This window comes from Zophobas morio, unplaced genomic scaffold (genome assembly GCF_036711695.1).
Source record: "Zophobas morio isolate AGI-343-1 ecotype UQ-CSIRO unplaced genomic scaffold, CSIRO_AGI_Zmor_V1 ptg000054l, whole genome shotgun sequence".
Taxonomy (NCBI): Eukaryota; Metazoa; Arthropoda; class Insecta; order Coleoptera; family Tenebrionidae; genus Zophobas; species Zophobas morio.
Genome location: NW_026972159.1, coordinates 3,546,412 through 3,567,913, shown reverse-complemented (window position 1 = coordinate 3,567,913; position 21,502 = coordinate 3,546,412). Strand labels below are relative to the sequence as shown.

The window sequence follows — 21,502 nt, the reverse complement described above, 5'->3', positions numbered from 1 at the left end:
TTTTTCTCGCTTATTTGAAGAGATACGTCAAAAACGAATACGGAATCGTGATCCTGAGGAAATTCCGCGTGAAATGACACCCAAAACGGTCGAAAACGGACCAATTTTGAAAATTCCAATATTTGCCATTTTCTCGCTTATTTGAAGAGATACGTCAAAAACGAATACGGAATCGTGATCCTGAGGAAATTCCGCGTAAAATAACACCCAACACGGTCGAAAACGGAATAATTTTGAAAATTCCAAAATTTGCATTTTTCTCGCTTATTTGAAGAGATACGTCAAAAACGAATACGGAATCGTGATCTTGAGTAAATTCCGCGTAAAATGACACCCAACACGGTCGAAAACCGACCAATTTTGAAAATTCCAAAATTTGCATTTTTCTCGCTTATTTGAAGAGATACGTCAAAAACGAATACGGAATCGTGATCCTGAGGAAATTTCGCGTAAAATGACACCCAACACGGTCGAAAACGGACCAATTTTGAAAATTCCAAAATTTGCATTTTTCTCGCTTATTTGAAGAGATACGTCAAAAACGAATACGGAATCGTGATCCTGCGGAAATTTCGCGTAAAATGACACCCAAAACGGTCGAAAACGGACCAATTTTGAAAATTCCATTATTTGCCATTTTCTCGCTTATTTGAAGAGATACGTCGAAAACGAATACGGAATCGTGATCCTGAGGAAATTCCGCGTAAAATAACACCCAACACGGTCGAAAACGGACCAATTTTGAAAATTCCAAAATTTGCATTTTTCTCGCTTATTTGAAGAGATACGTCAAAAACCAACACGGAATCGTGATCCTGAGGAAAATCCGCGTAAAATAACACCCAACACGGTCGAAAACGGACCAATTTTGAAAATTCCAATATTTGCCATTTTCTCGCTTATTTGAAGAGATACGTCAAAAACGAATACGGAATCGTGATCCTGAGGAAATTTCGCGTAAAATGACACCCAACACGGTCGAAAACGGACCAATTTAGAAAATACAAAAATTTGCATTTTTCTCGCTTATTTGAAGAGATACGTCAAAAACGAATACGGAATCGTGATCCTGAGGAAATTCCGCGTAAAATAACACCCAACACGGTCGAAAACGGACCAATTTTGAAAATTCCAAAATTTGCATTTTTCTCGCTTATTTGAAGAGATACGTCAAAAACGAATACGGAATCGTGATCCTGAGGAAATTCCGCGTAAAATAACACCCAAAACGGTCGAAAACGGACCAATTTTGAAAATACAAAAATTTCCATTTTTCTCGCTTATTTGAAGAGATACGTCAAAAACGAATACGGAATCGTGATCCTGAGGAAATTCCGCGTGAAATGACACCCAAAACGGTCGAAAACGGAATAATTTTGAAAATTCCAAAATTTGCATTTTTCTCGCTTATTTGAAGAGATACGTCAAAAACGAATACGGAATCGTGATGCTGAGGAAATTCCGCGTGAAATGACACCCAAAACGGTCGAAAACGGACCAATTTTGAAAATTCCAATATTTGCCATTTTCTCGCTTATTTGAAGAGATACGTCGAAAACGAATACGGAATCGTGATCCTGAGGAAATTCCGCGTAAAATAACACCCAACACGGTCGAAAACGGACCAATTTTGAAAATTCCAAAATTTGCATTTTTCTCGCTTATTTGAAGAGATACGTCAAAAACGAATACGGAATCGTGATCCTGAGGAAATTCCGCGTGAAATGACACCCAAAACGGTCGAAAACGGACCAATTTTGAAAATTCCAATATTTGCCATTTTCTCGCTTATTTGAAGAGATACGTCGAAAACGAATACGGAATCGTGATCCTGAGGAAAATCCGCGTAAAATAACACCCAACACGGTTGAAAACGGACCAATTTTGAAAATTCCAATATTTGCCATTTTCTCGCTTATTTGAAGAGATACGTCAAAAACGAATACGGAATCGTGATCCTGAGGAAATTCCGCGTGAAATGACACCCAAAACGGTCGAAAACGGACCAATTTTGAAAATTCCAAAATTTGCATTTTTCTCGCTTATTTGAAGAGATACGTCAAAAACGAATACGGAATCGTGATCCTGAGGAAATTTCGCGTGAAATGACACCCAAAACGGTCGAAAACGGACCAATTTTGAAAATTCCAATATTTGCCATTTTCTCGCTTATTTGAAGAGATACGTCGAAAACGAATACGGAATCGTGATCCTGAGGAAAATCCGCGTAAAATAACACCCAACACGGTTGAAAACGGACCAATTTTGAAAATTCCAATATTTGCCATTTTCTCGCTTATTTGAAGAGATACGTCAAAAACGAATACGGAATCGTGATCCTGAGGAAATTCCGCGTGAAATGACACCCAAAACGGTCGAAAACGGACCAATTTTGAAAATTCCAAAATTTGCATTTTTCTCGCTTATTTGAAGAGATACGTCAAAAACGAATACGGAATCGTGATCCTGAGGAAATTTCGCGTAAAATGACACCCAAAACGGTCGAAAACGGACCAATTTTGAAAATTCCAAAATTTGCATTTTTCTCGCTTATTTGAAGAGATACGTCAAAAACGAATACGGAATTGTGATCCTGAGGAAATTCCGCGTGAAATGACACCCAACACGGTCGAAAACGGGCCAATTTTGAAAATTCCAAAATTTGCATTTTTCTCGCTTATTTGAAGAGATACGTCAAAAACGAATACGGAATCGTGATCCTGAGGAAATTCCGCGTGAAATGACACCCAAAACGGTCGAAAACGGACCAATTTTGAAAATTCCAATATTTGCCATTTTCTCGCTTATTTGAAGAGATACGTCAAAAACGAATACGGAATCGTGATCCTGAGGAAATTTCGCGTAAAATGACACCCAACACGGTCGAAAACGGACCAATTTTGAAAATTCCAAAATTTGCATTTTTCTCGCTTATTTGAAGAGATACGTCAAAAACGAATACGGAATCGTGATCTTGAGTGAATTCCGCGTAAAATGACACCCAACACGGTCGAAAACGGACCAATTATGAAAATTCCAAAATTTGCATTTTTCTCGCTTATTTGAAGAGACACGTCAAAAACGAATCCGGAATCGTGATCCTGAGGAAATTTCGCGTAAAATGACACCCAACACGGTCGAAAACGGACCAATTTTGAAAATTCCAAAATTTGCATTTTTCTCGCTTATTTGAAGAGACACGTCAAAAACGAATCCGGAATCGTGATCCTGAGGAAATCTCGCGTAAAATGACACCCAAAACGGTCGAAAACGGACCAATTTTGAAAATTCCAAAATTTGCATTTTTCTCGCTTATTTGAAGAGATACGTCAAAAACGAATACGGAATCGTGATCCTGAGGAAATTTCGCGTAAAATGACACCCAACACGGTCGAAAACGGACCAATTTTGAAAATTCCAATATTTGCCATTTTCTCGCTTATTTGAAGAGATACGTCAAAAACGAATACGGAATCGTGATCTTGAGTAAATTCCGCGTAAAATGACACCCAACACGGTCGAAAACGGATCAATTATGAAAATTCCAAAATTTGCATTTTTCTCGCTTATTTGAAGAGACACGTCAAAAACGAATCCGGAATCGTGATCCTGAGGAAATTTCGCGTAAAATGACACCCAACACGGTCGAAAACGGACCAATTTTGAAAATTCCAAAATTTGCATTTTTCTCGCTTATTTGAAGAGATACGTCAAAAACGAATACGGAATCGTGATCCTGAGGAAATTCCGCGTGAAATGACACCCAAAACGGTGGAAAACGGACCAATTTTGAAAATTCCAATATTTGCCATTTTCTCGCTTATTTGAAGAGATACGTCAAAAACGAATACGGAATCGTGATCCTGAGGAAATTCCGCGTGAAATGACACCCAAAACGGTCGAAAACGGACCAATTTTGAAAATACCAAAATTTCCATTTTTCTCGCTTATTTGAAGAGATACGTCAAAAACGAATACGGAATCGTGATCCTGAGGAAATTTCGCGTACAATGACACCCAACACGGTCGAAAACGGACCAATTTTGAAAAATTAAAAAAAAAAGGGGGGGGCACACAAATTTGGTTTTTTCTCGGTTATTTGAAGAGATACGTCAAAAGCGAATCCGGAATCGTAATCCTGAAGAAATTCCGCGTGAAATGACACCCAACACGGTCGAAAACGGACCAATTTTGAAAAATTAAAAAAAAAGGGGGGCACACAAATTTGCATTTTTCTCGGTTACTTGAAGAGATACGTCAAAAGCGGATACGGAATCGTAATCCTTAGGAAATTCCGCGTGAAATGACACCCAACATGGTCGAAAACGGACCAATTTTGAAAAATTAAAAAAAAAGGGGGGCACACAAATTTGTATTTTTCTCGGTTATTTGAAGAGGTACGTCAAAAGCGATTACGGAATCGTAATCCAGAGGAAATTCCGCGTGAAATGACACCCAACACGGTCGAAAACGGACCAATTTTCAAAAATTAAAAAAAAAAGGGGGGCACACAAATTTGCATTTTTCTCGGTTATTTGAAGAGATACGTCAAAAGCGGATACGGAATCGTAATCCTTAGGAAATTCCGCGTGAAATGACACCCAACATGGTCGAAAACGGACCAATTTTGAAAAATTAAAAAAAAAGGGGGGCACACAAATTTGTATTTTTCTCGGTTATTTGAAGAGGTACGTCAAAAGCGATTACGGAATCGTAATCCAGAGGAAATTCCGCGTGAAATGACACCCAACACGGTCGAAAACGGACCAATTTTGAAAAAAAAAAAGAGGGGCACACAAATTTGCTTTTTTCTCGGTTATTTGAAGAGACACGTCAAAAGCGAACACGGAATCGTAATCCTGAGGAAATTCCGCGTGAAATGACACCCAACACGGTCGAAAACGGACCAATTTTGAAAATTCCAAAATTTGCATTTTTCTCGCTTATTTGAAGAGATACGTCAAAAACGAATACGGAATCGTGATCCTGAGGAAATTTCGCGTAAAATGACACCCAACACGGTCGAAAACGGACCAATTTTGAAAATTCCAATATTTGCCATTTTCTCGCTTATTTGAAGAGATACGTCAAAAACGAATACGGAATCGTGATCTTGAGTAAATTCCGCGTAAAATGACACCCAACACGGTCGAAAACGGATCAATTATGAAAATTCCAAAATTTGCATTTTTCTCGCTTATTTGAAGAGACACGTCAAAAACGAATCCGGAATCGTGATCCTGAGGAAATTTCGCGTAAAATGACACCCAACACGGTCGAAAACGGACCAATTTTGAAAATTCCAAAATTTGCATTTTTCTCGCTTATTTGAAGAGATACGTCAAAAACGAATACGGAATCGTGATCCTGAGGAAATTCCGCGTGAAATGACACCCAAAACGGTGGAAAACGGACCAATTTTGAAAATTCCAATATTTGCCATTTTCTCGCTTATTTGAAGAGATACGTCAAAAACGAATACGGAATCGTGATCCTGAGGAAATTCCGCGTGAAATGACACCCAAAACGGTCGAAAACGGACCAATTTTGAAAATACCAAAATTTCCATTTTTCTCGCTTATTTGAAGAGATACGTCAAAAACGAATACGGAATCGTGATCCTGAGGAAATTTCGCGTACAATGACACCCAACACGGTCGAAAACGGACCAATTTTGAAAAATTAAAAAAAAAAGGGGGGGGCACACAAATTTGGTTTTTTCTCGGTTATTTGAAGAGATACGTCAAAAGCGAATCCGGAATCGTAATCCTGAAGAAATTCCGCGTGAAATGACACCCAACACGGTCGAAAACGGACCAATTTTGAAAAATTAAAAAAAAAGGGGGGCACACAAATTTGCATTTTTCTCGGTTACTTGAAGAGATACGTCAAAAGCGGATACGGAATCGTAATCCTTAGGAAATTCCGCGTGAAATGACACCCAACATGGTCGAAAACGGAGCAATTTTGAAAAATTAAAAAAAAAGGGGGGCACACAAATTTGTATTTTTCTCGGTTATTTGAAGAGGTACGTCAAAAGCGATTACGGAATCGTAATCCAGAGGAAATTCCGCGTGAAATGACACCCAACACGGTCGAAAACGGACCAATTTTCAAAAATTAAAAAAAAAAGGGGGGCACACAAATTTGCATTTTTCTCGGTTATTTGAAGAGATACGTCAAAAGCGGATACGGAATCGTAATCCTTAGGAAATTCCGCGTGAAATGACACCCAACATGGTCGAAAACGGACCAATTTTGAAAAATTAAAAAAAAAGGGGGGCACACAAATTTGTATTTTTCTCGGTTATTTGAAGAGGTACGTCAAAAGCGATTACGGAATCGTAATCCAGAGGAAATTCCGCGTGAAATGACACCCAAAACGGTCGAAAACGGACCAATTTTGAAAATACCAAAATTTCCATTTTTCTCGCTTATTTGAAGAGATACGTCAAAAACGAATACGGAATCGTGATCCTGAGGAAATTTCGCGTACAATGACACCCAACACGGTCGAAAACGGACCAATTTTGAAAAATTAAAAAAAAAAGGGGGGGGCACACAAATTTGGTTTTTTCTCGGTTATTTGAAGAGATACGTCAAAAGCGAATCCGGAATCGTAATCCTGAAGAAATTCCGCGTGAAATGACACCCAACACGGTCGAAAACGGACCAATTTTGAAAAATTAAAAAAAAGGGGGGGCACACAAATTTGCATTTTTCTCGGTTATTTGAAGAGATACGTCAAAAGCGGATACGGAATCGTAATCCTTAGGAAATTCCGCGTGAAATGACACCCAACATGGTCGAAAACGGAGCAATTTTGAAAAATTAAAAAAAAAGGGGGGCACACAAATTTGTATTTTTCTCGGTTATTTGAAGAGGTACGTCAAAAGCGATTACGGAATCGTAATCCAGAGGAAATTCCGCGTGAAATGACACCCAACACGGTCGAAAACGGACCAATTTTCAAAAATTAAAAAAAAAAGGGGGGCACACAAATTTGCATTTTTCTCGGTTATTTGAAGAGATACGTCAAAAGCGGATACGGAATCGTAATCCTTAGGAAATTCCGCGTGAAATGACACCCAACATGGTCGAAAACGGACCAATTTTGAAAAATTAAAAAAAAAGGGGGGCACACAAATTTGTATTTTTCTCGGTTATTTGAAGAGGTACGTCAAAAGCGATTACGGAATCGTAATCCAGAGGAAATTCCGCGTGAAATGACACCCAACACGGTCGAAAACGGACCAATTTTGAAAAAAAAAAAGAGGGGCACACAAATTTGCTTTTTTCTCGGTTATTTGAAGAGACACGTCAAAAGCGAACACGGAATCGTAATCTTGAGGAAATTCCGCGTGAAATGACACCCAACACGGTCGAAAACGGACCAATTTTGAAAAATTAAAAAAAAAGGGGGGCACACAAATTTGCATTTTTCTCGGTTATTTGAAGAGATACGTCAAAAGCGAATACGGAATCATAATCCTGAGGAAATTCCGCGTGAAATGACACCCAACACGGTCGAAAACGGACCAATTTTGAAAAATTAAAAAAAAAGGGGGGGCACACAAATTTGGTTTTTTCTCGGTTATTTGAAGAGATACGTCAAAAGTGAATACGGAATCGTAATCCTTAGGAAATTCCGCGTAAAATGACACCCAACACGGTCGAAAACGGACCAATTTTGAAAAATTAAAAAAAAGGGGGGCACACAAATTTGCATTTTTCTCGGTTATTTGAAGAGATACGTCAAAAGCGAATACGGAATCGTAATCCTGAGGAAATTTCGCGTGAAATGACACCCAACACAATTTTTTTTATAAATTTTATTATTAGTGTGTTAAAAAAACTGAAATATCGTAAATTTGATAATTCGATAATTTGAAAAATCGAAAAACTGAGGAATCAAATAATTCTAAGGTCGAGAAATCAAAAAGTATAAAAATCGAAAATTCAGAAACGCCGAAAATCGAAAATCAAAAATCTGAAATATCGGAAAATTGCAAAATTGCAAAACCGAAAACTTAAAATGTCCAAAAACGGAAAAATCAGGAAGTCCACACATCGAAAAATCGAATGGAAAAATTGAAAAATCGAAAAATACCTAGAAAAATCAAAATAGCGACAAATCCCTAAACTGAAATATCGAAAAATTGATAAATTAATAAATTGAAAAATCGAAAAACTGGAAATTCGAGAAATCGAGACGTCGACTAATCGAAACAATGAAGTCAAAAAATCGAGAAATTGGAAAATCAAAATATCGATAAATCGAAAAATTGAAATACATAAAATTCGAAAAGTTAAAAAAAAACGAGAAACGGAAAAATCGAATAATGGCGAAATCGAAAATTTAGGAACGCTAAAACTTGAAAAATTGAAAATCAAAAATCTGAAATATCGGAAAATTGAGAAATCAAAAAAGAAAAAATTGAGAAACTGAAGAATGCAACTGGAAAATCCCAAAATTGAAATACCGAAAAACTGATAAATCGAAAGTTGAAAAATCGAAAATTCGGAAAATCTAAAATTTAAAATGTCGAAAAATTAAAACCTCGGGAAATCCAAATATCAAAAAATCAAAAATCGAAAAATTGAAAAAAAAAAATTGGAAAACTAAAAGTCGAGAAAAGTCAAAATAGCGAGAAAAATCGATCAATTGAGAAATCGAACAATAAAAAATCGAGAATTCGAAGATTTAAATAAAAAGAATCGAAAAATTGAAAAACCGGAAAATTCAAAAATCAAATAACTGAAAAACTCTTTTTAGATATTGTTATACAATTTTGATTTTTTTTTTAAATCTCGATGTCTCATATAAAATTCAACAGGGATATGGTCAGTACTTTTGGATATTATCTGGCTAATAAAAATCGACACAGACAGATAGGCAGACAGACGGAAACGGCAGACCTATTTTTCGTACTGTATAGGTCATGAAACGTCGAAAAAACATAAAAGTAGCCAGTCACCCGATGGACTCGATTCCAATACTTTCTTAACTTACGCTCGGGAAGTTAAAACTGCAAAACTTCAGAAAAACTATTTTTCTTCGGTATTCTAGATCTACAAAAAAAACTTTTTATAAATATATTGGGTACTGTTTTTTCCCGAACTTTAGGAAAATTAGAAGAATCACTTCTGAGTTCTTAGATAATCAATAAAATACGAGTATATCGGTTAATGAAACATTTTCAGTAAGTTATTTATAATTTTTGGAAACAATGTTATTAGCAGAGCTGTTCAATGTACTCAAAAAAAGTACTTGAAGTACCAAGTACAAAGTACTACTTGAAATAGTGTTCAAGTAAAGTACCAAGTACTTACTTTCAGCAAGAGTATTTCAAGTATCAAGTACTTTTCAGATGTACTTGAAGTACAAGCCAAGTACATTACTTCAAGTACTTACGAGTACTTGAAGTACTGGAGGTATACTTCAAGTACTTTCTAATTATTTGAAATACTGTAGAATTAGATAACTTTTCATGTTTTTTTAAAAAAGCTTAATATATTTTAGAACTGAATTTTTTAATACTCAAAATTTAAGTATACAATAATACATATTTCGCCACATAAAAAATTGCATAAGCATCAACTTAAATGCAGAATGGTAGCTCACTTATTAATAATACTATGTTATTTATAAACAATATTCTTTTGAAATACTTTTACATCTTTCTGTTGACACAATGCCTTCGACAAAATTAACGTCTATTTCTAATTTAAAATTTAAAATAAAATACATGACGGCATTGTCTATGTATGCTTACTATTAATTTATAACAAAAACATCGGCGCTGTATGGTATTTTCTCAGGCTTCTGTTGCTTTTTTTTTAATATTTTGAATTTTGGTTCACCACCAAAACGTTCTGATTTTTTAATAAAGTTGTGTTAAAAATATATGAATTTTATGAACCGGTTCCGTGTTTAAGTTTGTGGGTAGTTTACAGCACCCTTAATCATTACCCATTGTGAAAGTGCACAGGGCCGGATTTGTGAAACTGAAATTTTTCAGAAAAAAATGTTAAGAGCAGTGCGATACATATACATGCTCGTGACATAAAAATGTTTAAGTCACTATGTTGCATTTTCAAAAAAAACGTATCAATTTTTTAAATAAAAAATAAAATGCCTAAAACGAGAGTCCATTTTCAGCGAAAACTATAACTCTTGAAAAATATCAAGGTGATCAAAGTAATTAGTCGTTTTTTACTTTTGCGGTTATCAAAAATGCTGAGAATTTTCTTGGAACGAATGCCCCATATTCCTGAATATATCTGTCTACCACTTACGTATTTACTATTCTAAAAATTATTAAATCAACCTAAATACTACAGTGACTAAATAGTAAACACTAATCACTACAATGTTTGTCTAACTAAGTAGGTAACTTTACACTGACAAATCATAAATAATAGGTTCGTAATGCTGTTCCGTCCATTTATACAAAATTTTGTTCCTCTAATGCCACAATACTTTCAGAATTTTCCTTTACATTTTCGATTGGCTTATTTTTTATTTTTACCTGAAAACCCAAAGAAGACGGTATTAGTAACTGATAACTACAATGACTTCAGGGAATGCCTAACAACGGCTTTTGCGAAAATTCAGGTAAATATGTACTAAATTTATTATTGTTAAAATATTTCGTAGGGGTGTATTTATCTAGGCAATTATACTAACTAATCGCGAATTTCATTAACTTTGTATTTTTTTATAATGTGAATATGTATTTTGTTCCATTTACGGAAGCGGCCACTGACCCTTTTGGGTATTTTTACCTGATATTGTAAATACAAATGTAAATTCAGTACTTCTGTAACCGTACTGTATTTAAACATCGAAACCGAACACTGTCTATTATTTCGCACACAACAAAACAAAGGTCCTTCGAGCAATATCAAAGTACAATTCGGTACTCATCAAAACCATACAATCATGGTCGTATCAACTGGATTACAAAAAACATTGGTACTACGAGCCGAGTTTCACAAAACATATTTCATTTTGAACAATATTGGGTTTATGTAATAAGCGATGCAATGTAATACGTAAAGTTGTTATACTGTAATAAATAAAATCCGCACAGGAAAGATAAATTACACTAATTAGTGTGACTTTTAAAATCATTGTTTTTCTGCATTACGTCTTTTTAAATTGTTGGTGTTCAAATAATTCATACAATTTAACAGATTATTTGAAACTGTAATGTGAGAAAATATAAGTAGTAATAACAAACTAAGTTTATATGACTGAACCATGTATAAACAAAAAAAGAAAATTTGGTAAAAAACGAGTGTCTAACATGATAAAGAAAATTAAACTGCAAAATATTTAACATAAAATTGTGTTTAAATTCTACGAGGAAGACGCGAATATGAAAGTCTGTACCTGCCATCAGCTATTGCTATTGTAATAAAAGGGATTATCCCCCCCGAGTTCTCCGCCCTGACCAGGCTTCTTACTGACAAATACACGGCGGGGTTAAGAAACTAATGAAAGAATAAATATCTTTTTGAACGAGTACTGAATCATTTCTCAAATATTTTCAAATCCGACCTTGCACTTTAACAGGTACGTCAACAAACCCGATTCCCTTTGGGTACCGGGAAGGTACTGAAAAACTACCCGCAAAGTTAAGTTCCAGACCAAAATACAAAAAAGACAAAATTCATATATTCACAAGTTTACATTGCTAAAATTTTACACAGATCTCCGACCCTTCTGCTGTCGTCATCCACTCTCAAATGACGTATTTATGACATTAATTTTCTTACCTACCTATCTATCGGCATTATGCAAGTACCTATGAAATGTACGTCATATTGTGGATAAGATATCCACTATCCACAATCACAGATCAAAATATAACCTCACAGGAAACAAACACGATTTTACTATAAAAATACACCTAATCAAATAATTGAATTAATAACTTCAAGTATTTAACAGACCCTATTTTGAGATGTGAAAACTTCGTAAAATATAGACTAAAGTATTTGAAATTTCCACTTTCATACTTCAAGTAATTCAAGAGTATTTAAAATACTGAGTGAAGTACTTGGAGTAAAGTACTTGGCAAAATCAAGTACTAAACTCAAGTACATTTTAGAAATACTTCAAGTACCAAGTACCAAGTACCTAAATATAAAAGTACTTCAAGTAAAGTACTTGAAGTACTTAAAATACTTGAAGTATTACTTCAAGTACTTTTACTTGAAGTACTGAACAGCTCTGGTTATTAGTAATCCCAAAACAATGCTGTCAATCGCAGACCGAAATGACGTCATCAATTTTTTGGAAGAGATAAAGAAAAACAACTTGTTTTTTGAAGATTCTGTAAATAATAGACGTGATGAGGTAGGGAAGTCAATCAAAATGTGTTACAAATATTAAATATTCAAATATAAAACAAAGTAAACTAAAATTTGGGGCCAAACAACACGGATACTTTTAGGAAGTAATTATGTGTCATTAACTCCGTCTGCATTATTTAGTTAAACAATAGGGCTCCTATGAACAAAAGTAGGGTATTGATTAAAACACTAATTGAGTAGGGTTTTTTAGTCATTAGTAAAACTAAACAGACGTCACAACATCAATAATACTCCACTATAATTTATTAATCGCCAGAAATATGAGGAAACATGACATTATTTAAACAATATGAACTAACCAACTTTGGCATTACTTACCCTCTGCCATACTTGAACCATTAACTGCCACAATTAACCAAAAAACAACGTTAAAAGTAAAATTTATACATCCAAATTCCGTTTTGTTTATATTTTAAACAACTTGAACACTACAAACACAACTACATAACCTCAAAATTTTTGAAGCGCTTGACCTTGAGAACCTTGATAAGGAATGCACCTGGTGGTGCCAAGATGCTCAAATTAGTTAACAAGATTAACAAAAATAATCAGTCTTTTTTTTTTCGTATCCGCTTGTCCCAGAAAAAGCGCATTGATATAAGTGTCTCGGAAAAACTTCCATGAATAGATAGCAATAATTGCACTAAACTAACCCGTACATGCATTCATCGATCATAAATAAGCTCTAAAAATTAAATTCTCACATAATTGTGTTTTTCTCGCTCTGTAAAAGTTAATCGAAACTAAATAATTTTCGCGCATAAATTTAAATTTGACAGTTGGCGTTGCAGCAGCCGGCGCGTGATGGCAGCACCCGTCCCATTTTAAAAAATAGGTCTAGTTTTTTCAAACATGGCTTACAGATTTGTGTACCGCGTTCGCAGTTTTTATTGATTCCACGTTTAAACCTCGATAAGTATAACAAAGAAAGCTCGCCGTAACGTATTTTTCTAATTAAGCTTTCAACCGCCCTCGATCGTGCTAAAAATTGGTGTAATCCGTGACCGGAGGATTTTAACCATTTCTCCGCAGACGTTAAAGGTGAGTCCGTTATTTTTCCAAAAAAAACCTCTCGTTCGTCTATCACACTCCAAGCTCCGTTTGATTGGTGACATTAAAGTAGGTAGCAAGAGCTAGACTCGCCACCAAGCCGAAACTCCTTATTTGGACGATGATTCATGTATAGTTGCTCTAATTGCTGTAACGGTCTCCAAACTTCAATTCAATCATTCCAACAATGGAAGACGAAGAATACAAAAAGCTCCCCATCGAGGAGCGCTGCGTGCACAAACTGTGGCAGGCCCGCAAGAACGGGTACGAGGAAGTGGCCAAGACCTTCCGACAGCTGGACGACGACAAGTCCCCGGAGTTCGGCAAGTACCTGGGGCTAGTGAAGAAGTTCGTCGTTGACAGTCACGCCGTCTGTCAGGAGAAGGGCCTGGAGGCCACGCTAGCGTTCGTGGAGAACTACGCCAACGCCGGCAAGACCGTGGGAGAGGTCATCACCGGAGTGGTGTCAAAATGCGTGGCGGCCCCCAAGACCCAGACCCGGGAGCTGGCGGTGCAGCTGATACTCATGTACATAGAGATAGAGAAAGGGGAGGCGGTGATGGAGGAGCTGCTCAAGGGGATGGAGCAGAAGAACCCCAAAATCGTGGCGGCTTGTGTGAGTGCAAGCACGACGGCGCTGAGGGAGTTCGGGCCCAAGATTGTGAATGTGAAGCCTTTGATTAAAAGGATCTCGGCGTTGTGTTCGGATAGGGATAAGACTGTGAGGGATGAGGCGAGGAGCATGGTCGTGGAGATTTATAGGTGGATTGGAGGGGCCTTGAGGTGAGTTTCTGTTTTTAGAAATTTTTAATTAACCTTGTGGTGCTCAGTTTCCTTGTTTGTGTGCTGTGTGATGGAAAGTTATGCATTTATGATCTAATCGCTAATCTTATCAGTGACTGCATTTTTATTTCTGGTATTAGTAATGTTTGGAATACAATAGCGGAGCGATAAATTGAGTTGATCTAGTTAGAATTTTAATTGAATAAAGTTCTTGTTAACTGGAGTTTATTACTTTAATTATATGGATAAATAGAAAGTTGTAAAGTTGGTTTTGAGGGTTATTGTGAATTTTAGAAGTTTTGGCAATTTCCTATGATTAGATGTTATTACGTCATACTGAATCACATAAAACGAAATATTAAATGAGAATAAGAGATGGCCAACAAAAATCAATATCAAATTGATCTCAGGAGAGTTGCTGTAATGTGGGGGTTGTGGTTCTCAGGAATTAAACTGAATAAATAAATAATAAGTTTCTTGTGGAAGGTCAGGAAAGGGGTTATATTGAGATTTTGTTGTTGTTTTCTATGATATTTATTATTATTATTAATGTGTGGATTTTTTTATATAACTTATGATTATTATATAATCTTATTTCATAAAGTTTTTGTTCCCTAGATACAATTTAAAAAAATAAATCTCCAATAAGTGTTTTTACCATATAAAAAATACCGAGTTCATAACAGCACATTATAGATTAAGTTTTTGAAATTTTCTAAATTTCTAGAAACTGAAGAAAAGTTTAAAAAAACTATGTTTAGTTTGACAAAAAGCAGTGATTTAGAACAGTGAAAAGACTAAATCACACTACCAATTCAAAAAATCAACGAATGATATACAGGGTGAGTCACTAATTGCGCGTTTGTCGTTATCTCATTAATTATTATTAGAAAATTTTTCAAAAACAAAACACCTTAATTCCCAAGTTTCGCTTTAATTATTTAAAAAAAAAAAAGGAACCCGAGATACTGTAAATGGTAAATTAAAAACTTGAAAAATAGTCAAAGACTTGAAGTTCGAGGAGCCGAAAAATTAAAAATCGAAAAACGAAAAATTCCAAGATTGCAAATCGAAACATTGGAGAGACGAAAATTTTTAAAAATAAAGAAAAAGAAAAAAACAGAAATTGTGATTCCAAAAAATTGTAAAATCGAAGGAAAAGGAAGAACGAAAAATTGCGGTATCAAAAAATAGAAAAATTGAAAAAATTAAAATCGAGTAAATGAAAAATTGTAAATTAAGAACTTGAAAAGTAAATATTAAGAACTTGAAGAATGAAAAAATAAAGACAATGAAATAGCAAAAAATTCTGCTAATCAAAAAATGGAAAAACTGGACAATTAAAAATTTACGAAACGAAAAATCAAAAAAAATAAAAATCGAAAAGCTAAAAATTGGAAAAGGAAAAATAAAAATTGATCAATAGAAGAAAATGAAAAACCGGAAAATTGTGTTATCAAAAAATCGAAAATTTAAAAATCGAGAAAATGAAAAATCAAAGATTGAAAATTTGAAGGATTGAATAAATGAAAAATTATAGAATCGAAAGGAATATTGAGAAAATAAAGGAAATGATAAAACAGAAAATTCTAATATAAAATAGAGAAAATAAAAATTAAACAATCGGGAGAATGAAAAATAAAAATCAAGAACTTGAAAAATTGAGGAAACGAAAAATTGAAAAATCGAAGAATTGAAAAATTGAAACATTTGTTCGAGACATTGAAAAATCGAAAGTTGAAAAAATTAAGCCAATGAAAAATCGAGAAAATGAAAAATTATAAATTAGAACTAGAAAAACTGAAGAAACGAAAAATCAAAAAAAAAAATGAAAAATTGAAAAAATGAAAATTCAAAGATTGAAAATTTGAAGGATTGAATAAACGAAAAATTATAAAATCGAAGGGAATATTGAGAAAATAAAGGTAATGAAAGAACAGAAAATTGTAATATAAAATCGAGAAAATAAAAATTAAACAATCGGGAAAATGAAAAATAAAAATCAAGAACTTGAAAAATTGAGGAAACGAAAAATTGAAAAATAAACACTGGGAAAGCGAAAAATCGAAGAATTGAAAAATTGAAACATTTGGTCGAGACATTGAAAAATTGAAAGTTGAAAAAACAAAAATTACGAAACCGAAACATTGAAAAATGAAGAATTTGAAAAAATAAAGACAATGAAAATCAAAAAATTCTAATATCAAAAAAAATGGCAAAAATGAAAAATCGAGAAATGTAAAATTATAAATTAGAACTAGAAAAACTGAAGAAACGAAAAAGCGAAAATTAAAGAAAATGACAACTCAAAGATTGAAAATTTGAAGGAAAAGTTATAAAATCGAGAAAATAAAAATTAAACAATCGGGAGAATGAAAAATAAAAATCAAGAACTTGAAAAATTGAGGAAACGAAAAATTAAAAAATCGAAACATAAAAATTGAGAAATCGAAAAATTGAAAATTTTGGAAGGCGAGACATTGAAAAATTGAAAAAATGAAAAGTTGAAAAAACAAAAAATTAGGAAATCAAAACATTGAAAAATTGAAAAAATACAAACAATTAAAAAAAGCAAAAAATTAAAAAGTAAAAATCAAAAACTTGAAGAATTGAGGAAACGAAAAATTGAAAAACTAAAACATCGAAAAAGGAAAAATTGAAAATAATGGAAGTCGGGAAATTGAACAATTAAAGAAAATGAAAAACCGAAAAAAAAATGAAAAATAAAAATCAAAAAAGGAAAAATTGAAAATAATGAAAGTCGAGAAATTAAAAATTGAACCATTAAAGAAAATTAAAAACCAAAAAATTCTGATATCAAAAAATCGAAGAATTAAAAACCGGAGATTTTTTTTTTAATTACAAAAACGAAATACCACCAGCCCTAGATTCTTTGATTTTTTTTTTTTTTTGAAAAACGAAATATGTCCCTAAAATTTTAGTTAATTTTTTCAAAAAGACACTCTGTGTTTTGAGATTTTTTTCAAACCTTCAAAATCAAACCAGCTGAGACCACCAAGATACATATCAAATTTTTCAAAAAAAAAAAACGAAACGCCAGGGGCTTCTTTTTGATAAAAAAAACCTCTGGGATCCCATTCTTAAAAAAAAAAACACGAAATACTCCCAACATTTTTTTACACACATTCTCCTGAGATACTTTCACTTATTTTTTCAAAAACGAACCAAAGACCCCCAAAATTGTTATTAAATTATTAAAAAAAAAAAAACGCAATGGCCTGAGATTTTTTTCAAACTTAAAAAAAAACAACTTTTTTTTATTCCTTCTAGAAAAGATACTCTGGGCTTTGAGATACAAAACAAAAATCAAAAACCAGAGTTCTTTCAAGACCACACTTATTATTATTTATAACCATACAGGGTATTATATTCATATTCTATTTTTTGTTTTCTTTCTTTTTGTGAAGCATTTTCTATATTTAAAGTTGGTAGTTACTGCGATTTTTTACTTTTTTAAGTGACTCATCGACACGCTAAAAGAACGAAAACAAAAAATAGAGTAAGATACAGTAATAAAAAATTTGATTTTTATCCTTCCACTGCCAAAAAATTAAAAAAAAAATGGAATAACCTGGCAACGTCGCGTCAGAATTTCAAAAATAAACTAATAATAATTTGTGTATTATCCCTCAAAAATACAACACTGTAGAGTTAAATATAATTTCAGAGTAAGCCCTCAAAGAGCCGTGCAACTTTTGTCTTAGACTTTTTTTATCTCTGACAATTAATTACATATAGAGGCCGCACGCTTTGTGACTCACCCTGTATATAATAAATGTTGCTTTGTACATTTCAAAATCAATGCGTTTATTTATCCCCACCAAAAAGTTGGTGACGTCAATTTATTTAAAAACTCTGTAGATAAATTTTCAGGAAATAATACGTTCCATTATAATCGCAGTAGGCTCACAACAGTGACGTCACGGTGCCGTTGCAGCTACGTCATCGCGAAATGCGGTGCTTGAAAATGACCTTGAACTAAAATAAAACCAAGTCGTTTAAAATTATCGTACTTTCACCGTTATCGATTCGTGAACTCTAGCCAAAATTGTGACATAATTGTGTCTGTTTACGTGGACGACAAACAATTTCCAGTGTTTACACCTGGATCTTTTTTACCTTTTCTCATTAATACTTTTTTTATATAAATATATTGTGGAAATAAAAGAACCTTTTGAATTTTGATCAATTTGTCTAAAAAAAACCTAACTTTTCTTCTGCCTCATCCAGGTCCCAATTAAACAACCTAAAGCCCGTGCAAATAACCGAACTCGAAACCGAATTTGCCAAAGTCGAAGGCCAAAAGGCGCACCCTCAACGCTACATCAAATCCGAACAACAAAAGCAATCAATCCCATCAGCTGTAACAGAAGAAGTAGACGGAGGTAAATGTCGCCATTTTAATAATCGCCCAGTTTTCATGCATCGCCGAGCGTAAATTTCATTAAAAATGACATCACCTTGCTCAGGCGAGTCCGACGATGATCAAGAGGAGGACGAGTCGCCCGAGATGGACCCGTACGACCTGGCGGATCCCGTCGACATCCTCTCCCAGCTCCCGAAAGACTTCTACGAGAAAATCGAGGCGAAGAAATGGCAAGAGCGCAAGGAGGCGCTGGAAACCGTCGAGAAACTCGTCAAAACGCCCAAGCTCCAGAACGGCGACTACGCGGACCTCGTCAGGGCGCTGAAGAAAGTCATCGAGAAGGACAGCAACGTGGTAGTGGTGGCGCTGGCCGGCAGGTGTCTGACGGGGGTGGCGACAGGCCTGAAGAAGCGCTTCCAGCCGTACGCGAACGCCTGCATCCCCTCGCTGCTGGAGAAGTTCAAGGAGAAGAAGCAGAACGTCGTCAGTGCCATAAAAGAAGCGATTGATGTTATTTATTTAGCGGTGAGTGGGGCGTAGCGGAGAAGGTTAAGGGTGGTAATTATTTGTGGGGTTTTTCAGACTAGTTTAGAGGCTGTCTTAGACGATATTATAGAAGCTTTAGGTAATAAAAATCCATCTGTCAAAGCCGAGACGTCGTTTTTCTTGGCGAGGGCGTTCACTAAGACGCAGCCGAGTGTTATAAATAAGAAAATTCTGAAGGCGCTGTGTGCTCCATTACTGAAAAATATTAACGAGTCAGGTCAGTATTAAAAATTGTCTTACTACCAAAGTAGTTTAATTTCAGCAGGAAAAAAAACACATTTATACAGTAACGCATAATTAAAATTCTGCAAGACAATTCTTGAGTTTGGTTAAAAACTGCCATTATACATTGATTCAGGCATCTCAAGTCTAAAATTGTTAGTAAAACAATAAAATTGTGGATACAAATCTTTACCAGATGACATATGTCAAAACAAAAGCTTCCTCTAGTGGGCCATGGATTTAATTTTTTCAAAACTGTGGTGGCAGCACTGTTATTTTCCATTAAAGTTATCTGTCATTTGTGTTGTCAGTGTAATAAAAAAATGCTTCTAATGCAAAAATGTGTAAAATTATGCGGGTAATTTCCCATAACCTCAATTCTGGTTTATCAAGATTTTCTGTTTTCTTTTGAAATGCGAATTATTTCAAAATACCACGCAAATATTCGATATTTGGAGGGAAATTTTCATAATATAGAAGTTATGAGTCAGTGTAATAAAAAAAAGGTTAGTCTTAAGTGCATAGCGATGATTAATTTGTTATAATATCAAAATAATAATAAATAACGATTGTCACGCGAGGCTTGTCAGGAGTCACGCGAGGTGCGTGGGGGTGGCGTGACGTTGGGCAATAATAACAGAACAATGAGTACGCTGTAATGCTAGAATGGGTTCATTCCGTCATTAATGTCATCAATGCATACCATTACTTGGGTATGGTTCCCGCAATGGTAGAATTATTGCCCGAACGTCTATAATTTTCTTGAATCCATGAATTTTATTTTTTATTTTCTACCAGATCCCACAGTCCGAGACTCGGCCGCCGAAGCCCTAGGAACCTTAATGAAACTAGTCGGCGAAAAAGCCGTAGGCCCCTTCTTAGTAGAACTAGAAAAAGACGCCCTGAAAATGGCCAAAATCAAAGAGTGCTGTGAAAAAGCCGTGATAACGATAAAAATCGTGGCTCCCAAGAAGGAAAGACCCACGACGGCGCCGGCTAAGCCGCCCCCGAAAGCCAAAGCCGCGACGGCAGCGCCAAAGTCGGCCCCCACGGCCGCCACCAAATCCAACGCCCCCAAGAAAAAGGCGGGAACGGTGAATTCGGCCACGGTCGTGCGACCCAAAGGCAAGAACGCCCCCAAGAAACCGACCGAGAAAGAACTCAGCGACGAAGAAGTCGACGAAATCTTGGCCAACATAATTCCGACGAACGTCGTCTCGGAAATGTCGGACGTCAATTACAAAACGCGGTAAGTGGTAAAGTCGCTTGAAACGCTAGATTCTAAAACGTTTGTAGGTTGGCAGCGGTCGACCAGTATCTAAAAAGCTTAAAAACGTTGAGTCCGAGCGACCTGCCGGTTCAGGCTCTGGTGAAGTGTTTGAGCCGAAAACCGGGACTAAAAGACACCAATTTTCAAGTATTGCAAATAAAGTTAGAAATTATTAAGTATCTGGCGGAGAACGGTAATTTTTCCACCACGACGGCGAATATCTGCGTCAACGACATAATGGAGAAGTTCGGCGACCAAAAAAACGGACACTTGGTTCAGGAAACCATGACGGCTATAGCTGAGGCCACCAGTTTAGCGCTGATTTCGTCGATCGCGGTTGATTTTGCGCTGAATCAAAAAAATCCCAAAGTGATTACGGAAATGTTCACTTGGCTGTCAAGCGCTATCAAAGATTTCGGTTTTAAGTAAGTCGGGTTCACAGTTAGCGAAAAAAATTAACCAGTGATGAATTGTAGCGATTTAAATACGAAACTGTTGATTGAGAGTGGAAAGAAGGCTTTAGCTTCGAGCAACCCAGGAGTGCGGCAAGCCGCCATCACTTTCTTCGGAGTCGTGTACCTCTACGTCCAGAATCCGTTGTACAGTTTCTTCGACAATGAAAAGCCGGCTATAAGAGACCAACTTACCGCGGAATTCGATAAACAGCAAGGAGTGAAGCCCCCAGTGCCCACGAAAGGTTTGTAAATACCCATTTACCAAAGTCTCCGCAACAAAAAGTAGTTCCTAAAGCCAATTAAAAATTCAATCTAGTTTCTTTACATTTAAAAATGTGTGTACGTCAAGATAACACAAACTAACGAACCGTATTAATACACAAGAACACAAAAAACGGACTAGCA

The 21,502-nt window shown here is 35.3% G+C and overlaps 2 protein-coding genes across 6 annotated transcripts in view; one reads left to right on the top strand and one right to left on the bottom strand.

Moving 5' to 3' along the window:
- LOC135142905 (histone-lysine N-methyltransferase SMYD3-like) overlaps nucleotides 1-12,889 on the bottom strand; it is a 47,195-nt gene extending 34,306 nt beyond the window's left edge. For 2 of the 3 annotated variants that reach the window (XR_010282638.1, XM_064074714.1), the window contains exon 1: nucleotides 12,703-12,889. Coding sequence is in view for 2 of the 3 variants with exons in the window: in XM_064074714.1 (XP_063930784.1) it covers nucleotides 12,703-12,712 (10 nt within the window). In the remaining variant the exon portion in view is untranslated. The remainder of the gene's footprint in view (nucleotides 1-12,702) is intronic. The other variant, XM_064074715.1, reaches the window with a different exon arrangement.
- The window catches only part of LOC135142904 (protein mini spindles), a 46,245-nt gene that overhangs the window by 20,087 nt on the left and 4,656 nt on the right, over nucleotides 1-21,502 (top strand). The window contains exons 1-8 of one of the 3 annotated variants that reach the window (XM_064074712.1): nucleotides 13,213-13,425; nucleotides 13,508-14,217; nucleotides 18,469-18,623; nucleotides 18,708-19,129; nucleotides 19,187-19,367; nucleotides 20,171-20,621; nucleotides 20,669-21,067; nucleotides 21,119-21,339. In XM_064074712.1, the coding sequence (XP_063930782.1) occupies nucleotides 13,622-14,217; nucleotides 18,469-18,623; nucleotides 18,708-19,129; nucleotides 19,187-19,367; nucleotides 20,171-20,621; nucleotides 20,669-21,067; nucleotides 21,119-21,339 (2,425 nt within the window). In that variant the 5' untranslated portion in view covers nucleotides 13,213-13,425; nucleotides 13,508-13,621. Of the gene's footprint in view, nucleotides 1-13,212; nucleotides 13,426-13,504; nucleotides 14,218-18,468; nucleotides 18,624-18,707; nucleotides 19,130-19,186; nucleotides 19,368-20,170; nucleotides 20,622-20,668; nucleotides 21,068-21,118; nucleotides 21,340-21,502 lie in introns of those variants that run through there. The other 2 variants (XM_064074711.1, XM_064074713.1) reach the window with 2 other exon arrangements.